This window comes from Terrapene carolina, unplaced genomic scaffold (genome assembly GCF_002925995.2).
Source record: "Terrapene carolina triunguis isolate 2854851 unplaced genomic scaffold, T_m_triunguis-2.0 Scaffold189, whole genome shotgun sequence".
Classification (NCBI taxonomy): domain Eukaryota; kingdom Metazoa; phylum Chordata; order Testudines; family Emydidae; genus Terrapene; species Terrapene triunguis.
Genome location: NW_020664540.1, coordinates 10,737,314 through 10,761,027, shown reverse-complemented (window position 1 = coordinate 10,761,027; position 23,714 = coordinate 10,737,314). Strand labels below are relative to the sequence as shown.

The 23,714-nt window shown below is 40.3% G+C and overlaps 1 protein-coding gene across 3 annotated transcripts; it reads left to right on the top strand.

Moving 5' to 3' along the window:
* The first annotated feature begins 137 nt into the window (after positions 1-137).
* On the top strand, positions 138-23,455 carry NAA30 (N(alpha)-acetyltransferase 30, NatC catalytic subunit). 3 transcript variants are annotated; one of them, XM_026654252.2, is made up of 5 exons: positions 138-178; positions 413-1,186; positions 10,211-10,334; positions 12,576-12,631; positions 23,114-23,455. In XM_026654252.2, exons 2-5 carry the CDS (start codon positions 416-418, stop codon positions 23,249-23,251), a joined length of 1,089 nt encoding a protein of 362 aa, XP_026510037.1. In that variant the 5' UTR covers positions 138-178; positions 413-415; the 3' UTR covers positions 23,252-23,455. The 3 variants fall into 3 exon arrangements, with proteins under 3 accessions (XP_026510037.1, XP_026510039.1, XP_026510038.1); XM_026654254.2 differs by lacking the exon at positions 23,114-23,455 and adding an exon at positions 14,910-15,798; XM_026654253.1 differs by lacking the exon at positions 138-178 and having other exon boundaries at positions 194-1,186.
* Positions 23,456-23,714: the final 259 nt, after the last annotated feature.

Below are 23,714 nucleotides of genomic sequence, written 5' to 3'. Positions count from 1 at the left end.
CTCGGCTGTCACGCGGCTCCAGCCTCCGCCCGTCCCTCACCAGGGCCAGCCGCCAGGCAGGGAAGTGTCGCAACGCCTGACAGGAAACTTTGCCGTGGGTACGACAGCGGCGGGCTCGCTTTCCGGCCGCTGGATGAGTGGAGAGTGGGAGCCGAGGAGGAGCTGACGAGACGCTGGGGTTAGTGGCCGGGGGGGGAGGAGGCCGCGAGGGGGAAGCGGCCCGGCGGCGGCGGGGTCAGGAGCCCGGGCAGCCGCCGCTGGCGGCGATGTGAGGCGGGGCCGGGGGCCGGCTCTACCTTTGTTCGCTCCCCGCCGCCCCCGCCCGGCCCGGCTCGGCTCGGCCCGGCCCGGGAAGCGGCTGCCCCGTCTCACGCTCTCCTTCTCTCTGGGTCTGTGTCGGTCTCTCTTCTAGGACATGGCCGAGGTACCGCCCGGGCCGAGCAGCCTCCTCGCCCCGCCGGGGGACGCCCTCTCCCCCTTCCCCGGAGGAGGGGGGGCCGCCGCCTGCCCCGGGGCCCTGGACGAGGAGGAGGAAGAGGAGGGCGGCCAGGAGCCGCCGCGAGGCGGCGGCAAGGGGGGGCCGCAGCCGCAGCAGCACCGCCTCCTCCACCACCACCACCCGCCGCATCACAACCACCAGCTCAACGGCCTCATCAGCCCCGAGCTGCGGCACCTCCGAGCCTCCCTCAAGAGCAAGATCCTGAGCTCGGAGGGGGCCGAGGGGCCGGAGAACAAGCGAGCCGGCAAAACAATGGGCTCCGGACAGCCGCCGCCGGCCGCAGCCCCGTGCTCATCCCCCCTCCCCAACCACCTCCCGGAGCCCCAGGCGAGGACTGCGCCCCCGGCAGCCACAGGGGACAGGAGCCAGCCTGCGGCTGCCACTGCAGCCCGCAATGGACTGGCTGGGGGGCCTGGCCTGGAGGAGGACGAGCCGGAGGAGGGGGATGAAGGGGAGGAGGAGGAGTCCCTGCTGCTGCTCTCCACATCCTTAGCAGCAGGCTGCAGTTTGAAAGGCTCGGGGACGGACTCTCCTCCCGAGGAGGACCTAACGATACGATACGTCCGGTATGAGTCCGAGCTGCAGATGCCCGATATCATGAGACTGATCACCAAAGATCTGTCTGAACCCTACTCCATTTACACGTATAGGTATTTTATCCACAACTGGCCACAGCTTTGCTTTTTGGTAAGTGGCGGGGGGAGGAGGGAAGACATTGGGAAGGGTCTGGGGTCGAGGGAGCAGGTTGGAAGGGGGTGGAATTTATGGGGAAGCTTGAACTGCCAACTGATGCTTTTTCATGGTCATGGGATGGAGAGAGGTCTGGAAATACCCTGTCTTATTTAGCAGTGATGTGCCTTGCGCACCTGTGGTGCTCTGTGTAGACAATACAGAAAGTATACCTAGTTACACTCGTAAATGAATGATTCAAGTAGAGTAATGGGGTTTGCACGTGGGACTGAGACCCAGGAATTCCTGTGTTCTAAGCCTGCCATTGACACTGATTTTCTTTGTGACCTCTTGCAGTTCATTTCTTCATTCTCTGCCTCAGTTTCCACTCTGGTAAAGTTGAAGTAACAATACTTAACTAGCAAGTGTTGTGAGTTAATTTGATAACTTTTTTCAAGATACTTTGGACTGTTTTGCACAGCAATTCACTTGTAAGATATGGTCTGAGTTACATTGTAAATGTAATGAGATGGACAGATTTCATGGAATTGAAGCTTTTGTAAACATCAAACTTTTTATCTACAAAACTAGTCGAAAATGAAACACAAAATACAACTATCTTCTAGTGCCAAAGTCACAGTATATGTAAAAACATAATAATTGTCATGCTATGTCCAAATACTGTGCTAGTAACACATCCAATCTTGTTTCCTGCCTGCTATATTAGACTAATAGTCCATTAGTCTGCCTTTGTCAGTGGCTTGAACTTCTTTATCTTAAAGAAAACATTGTTAGTATTAAGTTCTAAAGCCTTTTTAATAATAAAAAGTTTAGTGTTATACACTAATCATATGGGGGTGAGCCCCATATGTAAGTTGTCTAGAGAAACATTTGTGCCTCAATCCTGCAGATGTTTCTGCACGTTTGACTTTATGCACGTGAATACTTATGTTTAAAACAAAGTATGTGTGTAAGTGTATGGCCTTGATCCTGTAAACATTGTCCTTGATGATAGATTATAGGTAGTTTCCATTTACACAAGGAAAGCCAACATTTGTATGAAATCATTTTTATAAAGGTTTTCAGGGTGAAATGAAATTGAATACAAAGTAAAAGAAGGAAAAACATTTTATGGATCTTTTGGGAACAGTTTAAAGACTAGCTATTACACTACAGACAGGGTGTAACTAATTTTGTGGAGGCAGAAGTTCTTTCTGATAAGTTATTAAACTCTTCTCCTTTATGTACAATACTATTCGTTAATCACACGTGGCTTGCAAATATTCACTCAGGAATAATTATTATTACATGGGACTAAGATGTGACTATACCTTTACTGTGGATTACTGGTGCTTATGTGCTTATATTTTCAGTGTTAACCTTGGGCGTAATTTAATGGTCTGTACTAGGATTTCCAAAACAGTGGGTCTTATGACCCCTACAAGGGGGTACAGTAGAGTTATGGGAAGTTGTGCAAAACATGTGAAATTGTTAAAAATGGATATACAACAGAAGCCTTATAACGGTGTATCCTCTTTGGACCACCATATTGTTGAATGTAAGAACCTCAGTCAGTGGTTCGATGCAGAGTAGTGCAGGATGTTCTTCTGATAAAATTCTATGAAGTCTGTACTTGGGTGTGTCTAGATTTACCTTATACAAAACAAGTCCTATTAAAAGCACTTATGTGACATGAAACTCAAGTACCCATATGTGCACACGGCACTGAATTGGGATGCTGGATGTGTCAGCAGAAATCCGGCCAGAAGGCACTGTTGAGCATTGCATGATCATATAGGATATGTTGTTTAGTCTGTGGAGCTCAGTTCTTGCCAAGGAGTGATTTAGGAAGACTGTTTCATGAAAAGGACAGTGACAAGTCATTCAGTGACATTCTCAAAGAAAATGTGGGAATGTGACACATGAGACATGGTTTTACATCAGTGGATTCAAAACCAGCATGTAGAGTGCTCTGAAGTGCTGGCTGTGGAGCTGTAAAGTCTTTAAAGTGATTGCAACATCAAAGAGGAAAGAAGAAACCTCAGGTTTATCTTTAAGGGTGTGTTTTGAGAAAACTTGAAGCCTTAAAAAAACAACAAGACTTGAGTACTCAAGCTGGCAATGTTGATACAGATATCCTTCAGATTTGGTATCTCTGAATCACAACAGTGTAAAGCACATACAGTTGTGGAAAACCGTATACTTGTGGCTTCAAATGTTAGTCTAATGCAGCTAACAAATTGAAAACAGCGCCGTTATCAAATAAGTTTGTTTCGTGTTGTATTAGTAACATCGATGAGGATGTTCATGAGCAACTGCTTTCAAAACTTGGGAAAAGAGACTTCTTAAGCCTTTCAATGTGCTGAGTCAATTGATGCCTCTGATGCAGCACAGATTTTAGCATTTGTGAGGTTTGTTTTTAAAGGGTCTGTTGAAGACTTGCTTTTTTGTAAAGCTGAGCCATGTACACACAACAGACAAATGCATATTGAGACATTTCGGGAATCAAAGTTTTCCACATTTGTGGGGAGCATTCTATTGTAATTCGCATGAGCAGTGTCAAGATGATAACAGGAAAGAATAGACACCTGGTCCTGCAGAACCAAAACATCACATCTAATGCTTCATGGCTTCGTTGTTTTTCCTACACAGCAAGAACTTGGCAGTTAAGAAAACTCCACAAAGATTGCACCACTCCTTTAAGAAACATATAGAGAAGTGAACTTCTTAAAAGTTGTCCAGTGAATACCTGACTGATGGGTTCTCTTCACCAGCAACTTCTTTCATGCTGAAGGGAGGTGGCTTTCACAAGATAAAGTGCTAATTCCACTCTCAGTTAAGACCAAGATGGCATGTTTTCCTGAATCATCCCTTGCTGAAACCTTCAACATGTTGGGCAACATACTTATCCTAACTAGTTGACATCTTTGGGCACCTAAATGAGCAGAACTTTCTCTTTGGGAGTGGACTAGGAATGCTGCATACATGGTTGCTAAGGTAGAACACTTGGAAATTGGCCTTCATGAGTGCAAAGAGGAAACTTTGAGTTGTTTGCTCTTATTTCAAATTTATAGGGCATTGAAACTGTAAGAAACCAATCAGGAGCTTATAAATTAAAAACTGAGGGAACTTAAAACTCAGCTGGGAATACAGTCCTGTAACTGGCTTTGGAGGGAGTAGGGGGGATGTTGAATCACCGGCTCTTTCATCCAGCATGTGATTGATTTGGCTACATTGACTAGGCTAGTGCAAGTCATAAGAATGGCCACACTGGATCAGACCAAAGGTCCATCTACCTCAGTATCCTGTCTTCCAACAGTGGCCAGTACCAGGTGCTTCAGAGGGAATGAACAGAACAGGTAATTATCAAGTGATCTATCCCCTGTTGCCCATTCCCAGCGTCTGGCAAACAGAGGCTAGGGACACCATCCCTTCCCATCCTGGCTAATAGCCATTGATGGACCTATCCTCCATGAATTTATTTGGTTCTTTTTGAACCCTGTTATAGTCTTGGCCTTCACAACATCCTCTGACAAAGAGTTCCACAGGTTAACTTGTCATAGGAGGGGCCTGTCAAACTGACAGTCTTCGCCCATGCAAGACCCAACAACTGATTTGAGTTAGGAACTCGGATTTGTGACTATCGCTGATAAAGTAGGCATCCGTCTTAAGTTGCAGATGCCTTGAAAGTGTAATTTTTTTTGTTCTCATCTCTGAGAGTCCAGTTTCTCATCAGTGATGGCAATTAAAAATGAAGTATGACAATCGTTTGTCAATCAAAAATGACTTAAGACCACATGTTTTTCCCCAGTTCAGCCTTGTGTGAAACATCTTTAATTAGAACAGGTTTATCCATCATACAAAGTTGTGAGCATATTTAAAAAAAAATTGTAGCAGCTCCTTTTTAACTTTCTAGTTTTGGGATGGTTAAAGTTACAAAACTTCTCCCATTTATGGCTGCCATTAGAGGGCTTAGGGAAGGTGTTTATTTTAGTTTAGAAAGCGTAAGTTAAGCAAACCCATGTCTATTCCAAAGATTTGGTAAAGTAGGACATGTTGCTTAATATATAGAAGTAGATTTCCTTCTGATTATTGATACCTTTTGCAAATCCCCCCTCTCCCCCAAAACAAAACAAAAAACAAAAATCAGCTATAGATCCTACTCAAGTTCTATACTTCTGTGGGGTTCTTAACTTCATGTTATTAGCAGTAGTAGGAGTTCTATTTAAACTGAATTCTAAAAGTTCTAAAACAAGTTCTAAAAGTAATTTTTTTGTACTTCCAGTAAAGAGATTACAGGTGTTTGGATATAAATCCCTAATGATTGTAATTGAGATTTTTATGGTTACTATTAATATGTTGCTCTTCTGTATCATATTCCATTCAAGGATCTCAAAGCATTTTACATTAACATAAGACCTCATAAGACCCCTTTGAGAAGTATTCCCTACTTTTCAGTGGGAAAAACTAAGGCATTGAAACTGAACCATAGAGAGGCCAGGAAATTGTCCAAACCTTCACAGCAAGGTCACTGCAGAGCCAGGAATAGATCCTAGAACACCTGACTCCCAGTCTTGCACTCTACCACAACTATTTCTTTTTGTATTTCAACTTAACTCAGTTAAGAACACAAGTTCCTCCCAGAGCTTGTTACTTTTTTAACTGAAATACTTTGTCTGTTGCTTCTGCCTATCTAAGGTACTTGTATGGTCCCCAGCACTGTATCTGAGCACCTCTCAGTCTTTAATGTGTTTGTCCTCACAATGCCTTTGTGAGGTAGGGAAGTGCTGTTATCCACATTTTACAGATGGAGGAACTGAGACACAGAAAGGCTAAGTGACTCCCCCAAGGGCAGACAGGAAGTCTGTGGCACAGCTCTCAAGTCCCAGGCTAGTGGCCTAACTGCTAGACCATCCATCCTCTCTTTGCACAGTTGGTGATATGATAGCAAAACCCGAGACATATCATGTGGCTCTGAAAGGTACTTCTAGCCTTTGGTTTCAAGACTTAATTGGGTTTTTATTTTAGTTAATATTCCAATCCATATGTAGAAGCTTTTTGAGGCAAAATGTAGACAGTGTAGTAATAACTCTTGCAATACGTGGATGAGATGAAATCATCTCTTTAGTTAAATATTTAAACTTTCTTGCTTAAGAAAACAGGTAACAAATTATTAAATTGAATTTATGCATGTTAACACTTTGAGATTTAGACTAATGTAGGACTGAAAAATAATCTCACAGTACAAACACCTTTAGTACTGGAAAGATTTAATACTTGGTTTGTAGAGTTGGTATCTTGGGGCCAAAATCTGCTGTTAAAAACTTACATGTAATTTCACTGGGAGCAGCATTCATGTATTTGAAAGCAGAATTTGGCTCTTAATCATTTGCTTTGAAATGATCCTGTATGGAAATTTCACTTTTGCTTCAGTCTGTTTTTATTTAGGCTGTTTCCACTTTCCTCTTCAGAATGCCAGTGAACTAAACTGTTAATTTTACATGCTGGAGTAGGCTTTTCACCTTTAAGTAAGAGGGAAAAGGGAAATAAGGGCCTGATCCTGCAGTCCTTATGCAAGCAGAATGTCACTGGAGTCACTGGGAACCTTGTCTAAGAACTGCAGGAAAAGGTCTTCTGAAAAACATGTACAATACCACTTCGTTACTTATCACTATTTTCTGACAGTAACCACAAAGATCAGTGAATCTGCAGTTTTGGGTCACTGAATTGCTAGATCAGTAATGCAGTTTTATTTTTAAATAAAAATGAACACTATTTGTAGCCAATGGAACGTGGATATATACATTTATTATTTCCTGTTTATATCGAATTTCACTTCTCTCAAAATGTATCAAGTATGTTATCTATAAAGTTTTCTGTATGATTCTAAATGAAAAGTAATTTGCACCATTATGTTCTTTTAAAGGCAAGAGGTGTGTGTTTGCTTTAAATCAAAGTGTGGGATCACATCAGGTACTCTGCATCATTGTAGCAGCACTATTTAAGAGTCTGTCAGTTCTTCCAATATACAGTAAAAGCTGTTTTATTTGGCGCTTCACCAACCGGAAAGCTCTATAAACCGGCATTTCTGATTTTCATTGAAATTCCAGTTTATAGTCTGGTTGGCGCGGGGCTGGCAGGGGGTTGGAGTGTGGAGTGCAGGCTCTGGGAGGGAGTTTGGGTGCGGGAGGGGGCTCAGGGCAGCAGGTTGAGGCGCAGGAGAGGTACGGGGTGCCAGATCCGGGGGGTGCTCACCTCGGGCGGCTCCCCACAAGCAGCGACCTGTCCTGGCTGCTCCTAGGTGGAGGCACAGCAGGCAGCTCTGCGCACTGCCTCCGCCCGCAGGCGCTGCCCCCACAGCTCCCATTGACCGCTGTTCCCAGCCAATGGGAGCTGCAGAGCTAGCGCTCAGGGCAGGGTGGGGGCAGCGCGGAGCCGCTTGCCGTGCCGCCACTTAGGAGCAACCGGGATAGGTCGCCGCTTGCGGGTAGCCACCTGAGGTGAGTGCATCCCAACCCATTGCCCCAAGTCCCCATTCACACCCAAACTCCCTTTGAGCCTGCGCACCCGCGCCCCAGCTCCCCACCCCCGCCTGCATTCAAACTCCCTTCCTCTTAGGCCTGGTCCACACTAACCCCCCACTTTGAACTAAGGTACGCAAATTCAGCTACGTTAATAACGTAGCTGAATTCGAAGTACCTTAGTTCGAACTTACCGCGGGTCCAGACGCTGCAGGCAGGCTCCCCCGTCGATGCCGCGTACTCCTCTCGCCGAGCTGGAGTACCGGCGTCGACGGCGAGCACTTCCGGGATCGATCCGGGATCGATTTATCGTGTCTAGACAAGACGCGATAAATCGATCCCAGAAGATCGATTGCTTACGGCCGGACCAGGAAGTAAGTGTAGACCTGCCCTTAGTTAACTGTCATTTTTCACTTACCGGCACCCCCCATTTCCCCAACATGCCGGATAAAACAGCTCTTACTGTAATGCCTTATGTTTCTCAGAGCCTGAGCTGCGATATACAAAACTTGCCTTGGGCTGAAACTTGGCATACTAGGTCTTAGTGTTGATGAGGTGTTTTTTCTTTTAAAGAAATGGAAAGAAATCAACTTGATTTGCCTGTTTAAATTATGAAATGCGAAGCAAAACAACTTGTAGGGTGTGCTATATCTCAAAAGTGTCCTCTTCTCCCCCTCCCCCCCCCTGTTTTTTAAACAGATCTTTTTAAAGCTATTTGTCTAAATTGTAGACAAGTTCTTCTGGGTACATTAAGAAAAAAATTATTCTTGCTAAGTTTAATTTAGAAACTTCTTTCAGTGCTTGATGCACTTTGGGCCCAAACAGTCTGCATACACAGTCTGAATAAAGAGTTGTAGTCAAGGGAATAAAATCTTTCCCCCCATGACATGGAGCTAATCTGAAACCACTGCTAATTTCTCAGTTGCTGCACCTCTCCCTCAATGGGGGCTCTTGGCAAGTGGACTTGTGTACACACAATAATAACCCACCACTCATGAGCAGGACCATTAAAAGGACTAAAGGAAAATATTTTTTCCTGAAGGAAAACTTTGGTCCTCATCCTGCAACAGGAGCCATTGGATGGATCCTTGTACTTATACACAGCCTCATTGAGGAGTTCTGTGGCTCCAAGAGTAAGGTTGAGACCTAAAAATGCATTTATATATATATAAGGGAAGAAAGGACTTTTTCTGCTTAGACATTATCCTACTACATTTGTGACATCACCCCGATCCTTGCTGCGGGCTGTAATGTCATAAATAAAGGATTGTGATTTCTCCCCCCTGCCTAATTCTTCAATGAACCACATTATTTTTTTGTTTCTTTCTTCTCTGGCCCAATATATTTCATGTAAAATCTGTGTGAATGCAGTTAGCAATTATAATCACTCTGTCTATTTAATATACATTTAACATTTCATAACATGAAGTATTTCAGAGTGACTAAGTCATCATGACCATGCCTCTCATGACAAGTGTCACTGGGACTAACTGTCAATGAGGAATTCTTAAGTAAATGAGAACTCTGAATTAAAGGTATTTGAAATGCATGAAATTACTGGTAAAATTACTTTTGTCTGAATAGTTTCTCTTCCTTGTTACTGGAATGAAAAGTGACACTTGTTAAAGATAAAACATAAGGGGTTTCATAAGAGCCATTATGTTATTGGGGTTAAAAAATTGCTAACAGAAACTTAAAACAAGTATAGTCTTTCATAGCTTTTGTAAGCAAACATGGAAATTGCATGCAAAAATAAATTCAGTTTGTAGTTTATATGCTTACTCTTGACAGAATTCAATTGGATTTTTTATAATTTTGATGGATAATATCAATGTTTATTTTTAAACTTTTTTTATTTTTATCTACTTTAAGTTTGCACAGATGCAAGGAATTATGGGGCGGGGAATGTCAGACTATTAAGTGACAGACTCTGAGGCTGTTAAAACATAGATTGTCAACATAACGTGTCAAAATATACAAAGGAAATATCCATAAATCAGAGTTCTGAAGCAGTGTTTTTTGATGATTTTTTTTTTTGCTTTGCCTATCTGTACATTTAGATTGTTATTGATGGAAATATTTTTGTCGGCTTCCATGTGTACAGCGAAATTGTTGATAAAAATCTAATCCTTCTAAGCCTATTTATACTCTTACCTTTACTCGGGCTGCCATGACTATTTTTAAATGTGAGTAAATAAGGATAGATCGAAGGACCTATTTCTAGAGTCTTGTCTTGTATACAAATTCCGCTCCCATTGGAGTTCTGTGTGGAATGACTGTAAACTCTGGTTCTTATGTCACATTGGGAAATACTATAAAGAGTGGTGTTGATAAAGTTTCCCATCTGTACTTTGGATATATGTTTGAACTGTATATACAATTTTATAGTGCAAGCTATTATTTGTTACTTTTGTGCACGTAAGATTGTAATTTAAAAGGCAAACAAATTCACTTTTTTGTTGTTGGCATTCATTGTATTTCACATACTTAGAATGTACATAGATATTTGTTTGTCTTTAAGGCCATGGTAGGTGAGGAGTGTGTAGGTGCCATCGTCTGCAAGTTGGATATGCACAAAAAGATGTTCCGCAGAGGTTATATAGCCATGTTAGCAGTGGATTCCAAATACAGAAGAAAAGGCATTGGTAAGAATAGCCTCTCCATGTTCTTATTCAAACTCTAATAACCCTGTTGGGATGGTTGTAACTTTTGGAATAGAAGATTGCCACAAAAATAACAGGCTTCTGCAGAGGTAAAAGATTGTTTTCCTAGAAAGCTTTTTTTCTTTAATTCAGAATAACTTGAAGTCGTTTGGAGATTGTCTACACTTACTATTGTGTCTCATATTGTATTTTACAACTTTGGCGTTGCAATAACTAATTCTAGTTCTTTTCCAATGAAAAATGAAGAACAATTTTGTTTCATTTTTTACTTGAACCTCCCCCCCCCCCCCCCCTTTTTTTTTTTTTACACTAGGAGGCTGTTTACCCAAGAAAAGTCCTATTTTCTGGTAGTAGCAGTCTCCCCAAAACCAAGTCTGGACAAGCAACACTTACTTGCTACCTTCCTGGAGAGTTCTTGATGTGCACTTAAATTCCTGGGTGTATTGAATAATTGGTAAATTTGGCATAAGTCTGAAATGAAAGATACCCTGCCACCTCAGTTTCTCTTGTAAAATGTCAGTGCCAAATAGCAAAAGAAATGGATAACTTGTGTACCCATGTTTGCACATAAACCCATTCCCAACTTCCTACTCACTATCCTGGTGAGCTGCTTTAGTAAATTCTTCCTCTGGCTCCTCTTGATCAAATGTGCCACACACTGTCCTTCGGGGAGCCATACATATAGCTAATTACAGCATATATACTTAAAAAAATCTCTTTTCTTATGAGGCAACCAAATTTGAGATAGTTTGTTGGACAGTTTCCTTAACGTTCATGCCAGGAATTTCTTCCTTGTTATCTTCACTTACCAAATCAACGTTGAACTACTTTTTTAAATAGGCCATCCTGAAACATTGTCCTCTATTTTGCAGTACTTTTGAAACTTAAAATGTATATGTCAGCATTTCAGGACAAGGATATGCTTTGCTACTAATTTGTTATGAAGCAAACTCTTGCTTCCTGTATTGGTTATGTCTGTTTTGGTTATGGAGGACAGAGAGCATGACTTGCAACAGAAAAATATAGGACAGTCTTGTAAAATATTTCTTTTGTGCTTCTCCTCCCCTTTCTCTTCCTGCAGCTCCTCCAAATATGACACAGCATCAAAACAAGTTTCACCCCAAGTGCACAAACAATCTTGAATGTAGTCTTAGTTTTTTATAAAAGCAAAATTTTGGCAATGTCTAACCTACATAGACTTTCAAGTTTGGGGCCAATAATGACGGCCCTAATATAGTCACAGTAGTATGTAGGGGAAAGGATACAGGGAGATCACTCTCCCTCCTTTCCCTCAAGCACTGTCGTGCAGGAGGCACCCATAATTTAGCTGCAGATGCTTGGGAGCACAAGGGGATGCCAACTAGTGCTACATTTATGTCCACAATGCGTGCAGTCTCTGCATGACTTCTCCCCTTCTCTGCCCCTCCTGTATCCTGTTCATGCAACATCAGGGTAGCACTGGCTTCACTTCTTTTTAAAGTGAAGCAAATCCAAAGTACCTTCCCTCAGTACCTCTCAAGATGTTTTTTTCCCCACAAAGAGTACCACCACTCAGGAGATTTACCTTTGCCTGTCCCTAGCATATATCAAACTTTGTAAGAGGTGAAATTTCATCCTCTATATCTATTTAGTTGGTATTTTAAATATACAATCTATAGATCGTTTCGGGGGGGAGGGGGTTGTTGTTGTTTTTTAAAGAGCAATCCTTTCGCAAGAGAAATGTTCCTCAAATACGCTCAAAGTGAGATTCCAATCATAAGTGCAACAAAAGGGAATCAAACAAGTCTTGACATTCATCTTTATTATGTAAAATATGAGGATATTTTTAAACCTGAGAAGCCTGTTTATAACACCATCCTGACAAAGAAAAGACCTTCAGATTCCAAGGAGAAGCTTGTATATGTTCTATAATACCTGTAGACCTATTATATTCTTATGGGCGCCATGTAGAAGTCTTTGCCAATACAGAATAGTTAGTATATGTTTAAAGGCAATTTTAATGCCAAAACCTTGAAAGCAAACAGTGAATCTGCAGTCTAGTTTCAGGTATTTTGAATGCCTATTATATGCCACTGTGCTGTGTATTGAAATGGAATATGTGGATGTAATTAATATATATATTATAAAATTAGTCATCTGTAAACGGTGATTCTCTGAATTTAGATCTCTTTAAAAAATCTATACCTGTATTTTACTTTAATGCTATTAAAATCTATTTTCCAGGTACAAATTTGGTTAAGAAAGCTATTTATGCCATGGTTGAAGGAGATTGTGATGAGGTAAGTTTTTATAGGTGCTCAAAAATTTTGAGGGAGTACTCTATGCAGTGTTTGTGTTCTTCTCCATACCCATGCATTTATTTTATAGGCATTCTTTTAGACACTTGATTTTCTTGTAAGCAACTCTTCCATTTATTGTAGGAGATGGGATACCTTCAAAAAGGCAAACTGAGGAGTATTTTTTTGAAACTTAAGTTTAGTTAACTATAACATAATGTACAAATAATAAGAGTTAATACTTTTGATATTTACTACATTAAACAGTTAGATACATCTACTGAAGTTTGATTCATGTGCTCCGGGCTCCCAAACATTCTAAGAATAAAGGCCGCTGTTGAACAGAGAGAGCTTGTTTTGGAATTTGAGTTGTTATTGTACTAACTCTTCAGGATTCAGGATATGTGAAGTTAAACACTGAAACAGTATCAACTGTAATACTGTAAAACATGGTCTTATCAGAGTATCATCAAATTGTCCAAAAGAAATCTATACAGAGTACTTCCCAATAACATAGAATTATCACAAAATCATAGAAGTGATTTAGTGTGTATTCTCTTCAAAGAATTTAGTAAAACTATTGCAGTATTATAAAATCAAACTTTACTTTCTGTATCCCAAATTTTGTTAATATCCCTTTTTATCTTTTTTGCAAAATTCTTCCAACTAGATGAAAACTTATGAGTTCTATTTGACTATATAAGAAGTAACTAATGTAGTCTTAATATGACTGGGTGAAGAGGAAAAATAAGAGAGGGAGAGAATAAGATTCTTCACAGGCTGCTCTGTTTACCCCAGCTATCTATTCCTTAACACACTTTCCTCCACCCTGTAGTATAGAACCATGAACCTGTTGTCCTTAATGTAAGTGATTTAAAACACTAAATCATCTTCATAGTTCCTCAGGGAGGTTAGCCAGTCCTTTGATCTTTCTTGGATATCCTGATTAGCTGTGCACCCTGCTAATGCAGTATTTAGGTATGTTGTGAAAATTTGAACTAAAAATTGCAGGTTTTCTTTAAAAAACAAAACAAAAAAATCCCTTCTAGAATGTACTATATTTTGTATATCTCTCTCCAAATCAAGGCTACTGATAAAACTCTGCCACTTGTTCTATAATCTCTTCAGAATCTTGTTCCTTGTTATCCCCCTCATCCTTATTGCCAATATCTTGGACTATGCCATGGTTAGCGCTCATCTCAATTACTGCATCCTCTTCCTCTGGCCCTCTCATTTTTGGGATTGTGGCTCTCAATTATAACTTATGTGCTTCTGCTAAAATAGTTGTCCTCCCCCACAGCTCTTACCTCTACCCTTGAGTGGTCTTCAGATTTTGTTCGATAGCTCATTCAAACCCTCCTTCTCCCCAGGGCCCTTCAGAGCTCTGCTCTAACTGCATGTCCTTTTCTACCACTTGCTTGCTTATGACTTATGCTTTGGCAACTTAATGAAGCTTGATAACTCTCCATTTCCTTTTCCCATAAGCAGCTCCATGTCTTGACCCATGTCGTCCTCTATTCTTGAAATATACTTCCTGATCTTGTCACTATACATCCCTTTCCTTGTTCAAATACCTCTTCAGTACTTCCTCATTTTTATCAGTCTTCCGTTGCTGATCTCCAGTATGGCCTTGAATTTGATCACTATTTACAGATAAATAGCAGTATTTCCCCCATTACCATAGTATCTAAGCACCTCTCAATCTTTAATGTATTTGTCACAACAGCCTTGTGATATAGGAAGTGCAGTTATCACCATTTTCTAGATGGGGGACTGAGACCCAGATAGGTGAAGCAGCTTGCCCAAGGTCACACAGGAAATTTGTAGCACAGCAGGGAGTTGTAACATGATCTCCTGAGTCAGAGGCTAGTGCCCTAGTCATCCTTCTTCACTAATAAATGGTTATTTTTTTAAAAATGAGAGGAACTAACAAGACACACACATAATAAGTACATCTCATGAGTTTTTCCTATTGTAATCTTTGTGTTCCTTGTCCCATACCCCTTATTGTTTTTATTTCTCACTGTGTAAAATTTAATGTCGACTACAAGAGCCTCAACACATGGACCCTGCCATTTCATTTTTGTTAAATGCTATGCCCCTCTGCTGTATAAATAATTTTCCATGTTAGGTCAATTATATACTTTTCAAACTGTCCCATTAAATGTGCTACATTCTAGGTTTCATTGTGATTCATTATTATGAGATATTAATATATATAAACGATCTACAGTAATATAGCAAATATGTCTTGATATTTTTTCTCTTCCTTGGCACTAAGTCTGGGCATAGGAGACTTCCTCCAGATGCTTGTGATGCAACAGTAACAACTTTGGCTACTTGAACCTCCTAATATATTTCAGAAAAGTTTTCGCTCATGACCAGGATTGGAAAAATCCACAGACCTACTCATCACTGGAGAGTGGGAAGCTTCCCCTGATGAGCGAGGAAGCCCATATCACCCATTTCTGCAAAATTTAAGTTTTTTTAATTCTTATCTAAGTTTCTAGTCCTTATGATTGGTACATAGCCAAGCAAGTATGAAATGATGCCGCATTACAGCTTGTCTTCCTGAGCCTATAGATTGCTGCAGTACCTCTGCTGTTGTTAGGTTTTTTCCCAATCAGTGGCAGAGAGAATGTAACAAGATATTGTTCAGTTTCACTTCTGCAACTCAGAATACAATGAACAGTAAAGGAGAAAAATGTAAAAAATCTTATTTTTGTTCAAAAGTGTGCTTGAAAAATGAGCATGTTGTCCCATGTGCAAACATCGGTTTTTCCCAAGTGCCTGTTTGTTCACCCACTTAAATATGTTTAGCTGCATCTTTGAAACTTTATCCATAAATCTTACCTTGGAACAAAGGTGAGAAAAGTACCATGTTCCCAGTAATACTTGGGCAAGTAATCTGACAAGTTTGTACAATACTTTTCAAAGTATTGAAGAGCAAGGGGTAGATCTTAGGGAACAGTAGGTGAACTGTGATGTACATTTAGTACCTAAAGTATATGGTGCTGCCCATTTGTGATGCTTGAAAGTTTACTGCAACAGCATAATGGTAGCTGTCAAAAGTTTCATCTCTGTTTTGTTTGCTGGTGGTAACAAACTAGGCAAACATACAAAGTCCCAAGGTAGAATAGAATATCTGAGGCCTTGTCTACACTACCGCGGTAAGTTGACCTAAGTTATGCTACTCCAGCTACGTGAATAACGTAACTGGAGTCGACGTAGCTTAGGTCGACTTATCACGGTGTCTACACTGTGCTGTGTCGATGGGAGACACGCTCCCGTGGACTTACCTTACTCGTCTCATTCCGATGGAGTAGACTGGAGAGCGCGCTGCCGTTGATTTAGTGGGTCTTCATCAGACCTGCTAAATCGACTCCCACTGCATTGATCACAGCTGCGTCGATTTCCGGTACGTGTAGACATGGCCATTTTGAGCTAGAGGTAAAATTTAAGTCTGAAGATTGTACCGTTAGCAAAAGATTACTTTAAATTAGTGTCGAGGTGTGTAAATTTAACATTCTGGCAAGTCCCTACATTTCACTAATGTAATTTTTGACATTATGGTTTCCTGAGATACTTAATGATAGTGAATTTTGATGATGATAATTCAAGATTGTGGACTAAAGATTTTGGGAAACTAAATGAGCCAAAGTTTATAGTCAATTATGGTAAATTAGCATAATTGACTGGCATGATCTGAGAGCAATATGTAGAAAATGTGGTCTACCTGAAACAATTTTAAAAGTTATGCCTCTGAAATACATAATTACATGAATTACTGTGACTGTATTAGCACAGTTTGGGGCTATGCAAAAAGTGAAAACTCAATGGTTTGATAAAAAGCCAAATATGTCTGTCTCTTTGATTTCATGAATACTCAATTGCTTAGGTGCTATAAGCATTTCATTAGTTAAATATCTTAGGAGGATATTTTCAATGACGTTCAATGGGAGTTGGTCACTTAACCACTCTGTGTTTGAAAATTCCCCTTAATGCAGACCTGGCTGAAAAATTGCAGCATTTAGGGCCATCCTGTAGATTTGCTTTCCCTTCTTGAGGGAATTTGATTCTTTAAAGGAAAAAAATGGATTGTTCGTTAATGTCTAATCTTTCATAGTAATCTAAGTATAACATTTAGTACTTGCACAGTGTCTCACATCTTCATAGCACTGTATAACTGCTAACTAATCAACATAAACTGGCAGTACATGCTAAAAATACTTAACATTCTCACAATTTTTCTGAAAGTTAGGAAAGAAAATGGCTTATACAAAATGTGAAAAGGAATTGCAGCTTTTCACAAGCAGCCTCACTGAACTAGATAACATGCCACAGCTGAAAGTCACCATGAATGCTATTACCAGCTAGGTTGGTCTTTAGCATCATAAATACACCTACTAAACAATAAAGTGTGACACTTTACTTATCTCACTGGGATCAAAACTTTAAGTCAGCAAAACCTGAGAGTCCAGGAATCTAGTTGCATGAAATGTTGCATCATAATGTGGCTTTTTTATTGTATATGTTGTAAAGGATGATGTATGATGTCATGAAATATTTCAGATCATATTTCCTATGAATAATCTTTCTTCAGAAAATTTATGCGTCTTTAGAAAATACTATTCTATTGATTGAGATGGTCAGGACTCATGCAGATGGACAGAGGAATGATGATTCTGGGTTATTAAAAGAATTAACAGGCATACTTGTACATCGAAAGCATATTGGTTGTAGGAGATGCTCTAGGACAGAAGTGAGTGGGAACACTGATCACACAGTCTTGCATTTGAAACTGAATACAGATGCCCCCCGACTTACGCAATCGTTCCGTTCCGGAAAGCCTTGCGTAACTCAATTTTTGCATAAGTCGGAAACGTATACCCATACATTACGCAAAAATTTCCGCAACTCAAAAATCCTATTTCTGGATTATGGAACTTTTTCCGTAAGTGTGAACTTGCGTAAGTCGGGGAGTGCCTGTACAGGAATGGGACAAGTCTTTGCACAGCCACACCCCTCCAAACCAAATGAAACATGAACAAAAACAACCAAGAGAATGTAATTGGGCTTCTTGACTATGTACAGAGATACATTTCAGTATCACTTGCTTATTGTTTATTCAAGCAGGGTGACTTAGATCCTCTTTGTCTGCAAGGTACATAGATCTTGTTTGTTCAGTGTTTAATATTACACTTTTTTCAGCAGTATATTTGATCAATTTTATACTTAATTGAAGGTTAAAATTACACTAGATTACACTAGCCTTCTAAACTGGAAGTATCAATAGTAATGAGATGGCATGGTCCAGTGGCCAAGGCACTGGCTAGGAGTAACAAGGCCAGGGTTCTATTCTTGGATGAACCAGTAATTTGCTGTACTCTAATTATTTAATCTATCTCCTTCAGTTTTCCCATCTGTAAAATGGGGACAAAAATACTTAAACCCTCAGATTCCATGGTAATGGATGTTATAAAAGAACCTAGATAGAGCTGCTGTTGCTTTGTAGAGCATCAGAAGTCAGCCTTTTTGTTTTTCTTCTCCACCCTGAAAATGCTGGCGTTCTTAAAATCAGAGCTCACTGCCTTATTTAATTTTTCAGTCATTTTTCACTTTGTCTGACGCTATCTATCCCTTCTTATGGTCTGATGTAAACAAGTGTACTTCAATATTGTCTGTTTCATTGTGTCTTGGAGAATGGAGAACTGAAGTATTGGGATTCCAGCAAACCTGAATTTCAACATTTAACCACTCTTAAATAAGTGCCTTGCAGGTGTGGTTGGCAGCCCTTTGGCGTTGCTTGCAAGTCATCATGAATATGCAAAGTTGAAACTGGACACAGTGATGTTATATTACTCCACCAAGTTGCTAAACTGTAGTGAGAACGAATGCTGTTTGTAGACAAAGTGCAAATGACAAGGAGCTTCCTGCTTAGGGCTTGTCTACACTACCGCGGTAGTTCGACGGCTGGCAATCGAACTTCCGGGTTCGATTTATCGCGTCTGGTGTGGACGCGATAATTCGAACCAGGAAGTGCTCGCCGTCGACTGCGGTACTCCACGTCAGCGAGAGGAGTACCGCGGAGTCGACGGGGGAGCCTGCCTGCCGTGTGTGGACCGCGTCTGAACCGCGGTAAATTCGAACTAAGGTATGTCGACTTCAGCTACGTTATTCACGTAGCTGAAGTTGCGTACCTTAGATCGAATTGGGGTGTTAGTGTAGACCAGGCCTTAGTGTTACTTATGTGGGTCATATTTCCTGACCTCTACAATGCTTTGTTTTAATCTGAGCTCAGAAGCAATTTAAAGCTTTTAATGGTAATTAAGTAGAAAATAAGCATTGATTCTTTAGTTCTAAGTTACTACTATTTCAATAAGTGATTGAGTCAATGTTTATTTAATCAATTCAGATTAATATGGTAGTACTAATGAGCCCAGTCAGAAGTCCCGATAATATGATTCCAGTGAAGTAACAAGGTGTATTGAAAACCAGAAACTCAATGTCTAATTCTTCCCAGGAGGCTTAGAATTGAATTAACATGTCTCACAAATACAGATACAGCAAACTGAACACCATGTTTTAATCACCCTGGGTATTATTTTTTTTTTATTTTACGTCACTTTGTCTTTGCTTATTTAAAAAAATGAATTATTTTAGCCTTCTCTTCCTTTTAATTTTCCTGCTGTGCCTATCCCAGGACGTGGTTTATTTGTGGGGGGATTAAGGTGGGGATGAATGGCTGGAATATGTGGTCGGAGATGTTTTAGATTTGGCCATTAGTCAAACTTGTAAATTTAATGGATAAGTATTACGTTTTAGTATATGCATTCAGAGTTCATGGTGAGCACATTTTAAGTAAATGAAAGTGGCTGCTCTTACATTTGGGCCCTGTCTTCTCCATTGTCCTGTATTTTGTGTAGCCTTTTCTACCTGTGCAAAGTGGATGTGAAATGCTACAGTTTGACAGCGTTAGAAGCTCTTTCTCGAGCTTCAACAAGAGAGCTGATTCATAGTTTACTGCAAATATTATGCAAAATGTTGCTTTAATTCCGTGGTCTCTATACCATGCGCATCATTATAGTATTAAATGCTTTTTTGTATTTAATATGTAAATTCACTTGATCATGGATTAATCTGTAGTCTGAAGAGCTTGTCATTTTCATTTTGTTGAGCAAGTATTGTGTGTTCTTGTGCATACACAGACCATTTTTAGTGTTAAATAAGATCCACTTGAGTTTTGGTTGAATATTGTGAAATGTGTGTATATTTTACAAATTTAGATGAGAGGGCTAGATTCTCTGATGTGCCAGCGCTCTGCTCAGTGCAGCTGAAAAAAGGGGAAGAAGAGTGGAACCAACGCTGATTTTATGACACCTTTGTACTCCTCCATGCCTGGGACCAGTTTGGCTCTCAGAGTAACTTGGGCCAGGCTCAGGTTTGCTGTAAATTATACATGGCTGCCATACTTTCCAGGGGGCCTTTCCACATCCAGCAATTGCCAGAGCACAAGGGAATAGAAAAAAACAGCTTTCCATGCTCAACCTATGCCAGGACTAGCTGGGAGTGGTGTAGGGCAAACTGTGTGACACTCAGGAATTTCCCTATATAGAATCACAGGACTGGAAGGGACCTTGAGAGGTCATCTAATCCAGTCCCCTGCACTCATGGAGGACTAAGTATTATCTAGGCCATCCCTGATAGGTGTTTGTCTAACCTGCTCTTAAAAATCTCCAATGACGGAGATTCCACAACCTCCCTCAGCAATTTATTCCAGTGCTTAACCACCCTGACAGGAAGTTTTTCCTAATGTCCAATCTAAACCTCTCTTGCTTCAATTTAAGCCCATTGCTTCTTATCCTATCTTCAGAGGTTAAGAAGAACAATTTTTTCCGTCCTCCTTGTAACAACCTTTTATGTACTTGAAAATTGTTATCATGTCTTCTCTCAGTCTTCTCTTTTCCAGACTGAACAAACCTAACTTTTTCAATCTTCCCTCACAGGTCATGTTTTCTAGCCCTTTAATCATTTTTGTTGCTATTCTCTGGACTTTTTCCAATTTCTCAACATCTTTCCTGAAATGTGGCGCCCCAAACTGGCCATAATACTCCAGCTGAGGCCTAATGTTTGCATTATGCATCAATTAGTGTAGACAGGCAACCTGTGAGCCTGACCCTGCAACGTTCCAAAGGCGTCCCGTGCTTACAATACTCCTGGTAATACATCCCAGAATGGTGTTCACTCTTTTTGCAACAGTGTTATACTGTTGACTCATATTTAGCTTGTGGTCCACTATGACCCCCAGATCCCTTTCCGCAGTACTCCTTCCTAGACAGTCATTTCCCATTTTGTACGTGTGCAACTGATTGTTCCTTCCTAAGTGGAGTACTTTGCATTTGTAAATAGGATGAAATTCAATAAGGACTTCAGACCATTTCTCCAGTTTGTCCAGATCATTTTGAATTATAATCCTATCCTCCAAAGCACTTGCAACCCCTCCCAGCTTGATATCGTTTGCAAACTTTAAGTGTACTCTCTATGCCGTTATCTAAATCATTGATGAAGATATTGAACAGAACCGGACCTAAAACTGATCCCAGCGGGACCCCACTTGTTATGCCCTTCCAGCATGACTGTGAACCACTGATAACTGGTTTTCCAACCAGTTATGCACCCACCTTAGGATAGCTCCATCTAGTTTGCATTTCCCTAGTTTGTTTATGAGAAGGTCATGTGAGACAGTATCCAAAGCTGTAGTAAAGTCAAGATATACCACGTCTACCACTTCCCCCATCCACAAGGCTTGTTACCCTGTCAAAGAAAGCTACCAGGTCAGTTTGACACGATTTGTTCTTGACAAATCCATGCTGACTGTTACTTATCACCTTATTATCTTCTAGATGTTTGCTAAGTGATTGCTTAATTATTTGCCCCATTATCTTTCCGTGTACAGAAATTAAGCTGACTGGTCTGTAATTCCCCAGGTTGCCCTTATTTCCCTTTTTATAGATTGGCACTATAATTGCCCTTTTCCAGTCTTCTGGAATCTCTTCAGTCTTCCATGACTTTTCAAAGATAATCGCTAATGGCTCAGATATCTCCTCAGTCAGCTCCTTGAGTATTCGAGGATGCATTTCATCAGACCCTGGTGACTTGAAGACATCTAACTTGTCTAAGTAATTTTTAACTTGTTCTTTCCCTATTTTAGCCTCTGTTCCTACCTCATTTTCACTGGCATTCAGTATGTTAGACATCCAATCGCCCCCAACCTTCTTGATGAAAACCGAAACAAAGAAGTCATTAAGCACAGCACGTCTGCCATTTCCACATTTTCTGTTATTGTCCATCTCTCCCCTCCTTCCCCTCTCCCTCCCCCTCCCCCCCCGGTCATTGACCTGTCCTTGGTCTTCCTCTTGTTTCTAATGTATTTGTAGAATGTTTTCTTGTTACCCTTTATGTCTCTACCTAGTTTGATCTCGTTTGGTGCCTTGGCCTTTGTAATTTTGTCCCAACATACTTGTGTTATTTGTTTATATTCATCCTTTGTAATTTGACCGAGTTTCCACTTTTTGTGGGACTCTTTTGATTTTTAAATCACTAAAGATTTCTCCTGGTTAAGCCAGGATGGTCTCTTGCCATATCTCCTATCTTTCCTACGCAGTGGGATAGTTTGCTCTTGTGCCCATAATAATGTTCTTTGAAGAACTGCCAACTATCTTCAATTGTTTTTCCCCTTAGACTTGCTTCCCATGGGATCTTACCTACCAAGTCCTTGAGTTTGCTAAAATGCATTCTTGAAATCCATTTTCTTTATTTTGCTGTTCTCCCTCCTACCATTCCTTAGAATCATGACCTCTACCATTTCACGATCACTTTCACCCAAGCTGCCTTCCACTTTCAAATTCTCAATAGAGCAGAAAGCAGCCATTTTAGGGGTCCTGGATCTGCCTAGAATTTTGTTTTGATTTGAGTTTGTACTTCTTTTTCTGTACATAAAAAATGTTCATGTAAATATTTGTTCTAACAAATGTTCATGGAAAGCTAAACTTGGATCTGTTGCCAAATCTGTTTAATCATGTTTTGGGCAAAGTGTAATTAGTTTACAAAGGTTAGAGCATTCATTGAAAGAACTGAAAGGGTACCATGTGACTTAGGTCCCTAGCCATTCAATTTGAATAATAAATTCCAAATATCAAATACTTGATTGAAGCAATACAGCAAACAGATGAAACTTGATTACACAAAACTTTAATCGATGTTGAATAACTGCAACATTTTTTTAAAATTGGGTTCTATTTGGACAATTAATGAACAGAAAAACTAAATTCTATCAACAAATTGTTTGAGTAAATTGCCCTCCTCCCCCAATTAGTCGATTAATCTAGAAGAGTTTTAAAACCGAACAGATAGCTGTGTAAATAATTTTTCTGAAACAATGCAACTCTTCTCAAAATTGACTTATTTTTTTCATTGTCTTTAAAGGTTGTCTTGGAAACAGAGATCACAAACAAGTCTGCTTTGAAACTTTATGAAAATCTTGGTTTTGTGCGAGATAAGAGGCTGTTCAGATACTATTTAAATGGAGTTGATGCACTGCGTCTTAAACTGTGGCTGCGTTAAAAGAAACCATCACATCAATCAACTGACTTCCCAACGACACAGAGTTGTCCTTTGCATGCAATGCAATTTGTACAGAATTGCTTTGCAGGTGGACTTAGTAATTTCCATGCAGCTCTTATTTGTCAGTGTCTCATTGAGTGTCGCACATATTTGTTGCACTTTGGCATGGCGCATTTGTTCTGAATTAAAACAGATTGTTTCAAACTTCGAGTTCTTTTGGTACCAGCAAGATGTGCCAGTTGATAGCCAAGATATGTTCATTCATTTGCAAGTCTACTGACTGTATTACATACATAGTGAACACTTGATCAAAGAAACTGTATGTGGAACGCAACGCTTGGTTCCAGAAAAAAGCCAATGTAGATTGTAAAATTCTATAAGTATACTAACATTTCATACAAAACTTGCCATAGTTTTCTGGAAAAAGGCTTCAATTTTAGGTTTTATTTTCAATATTGAATTT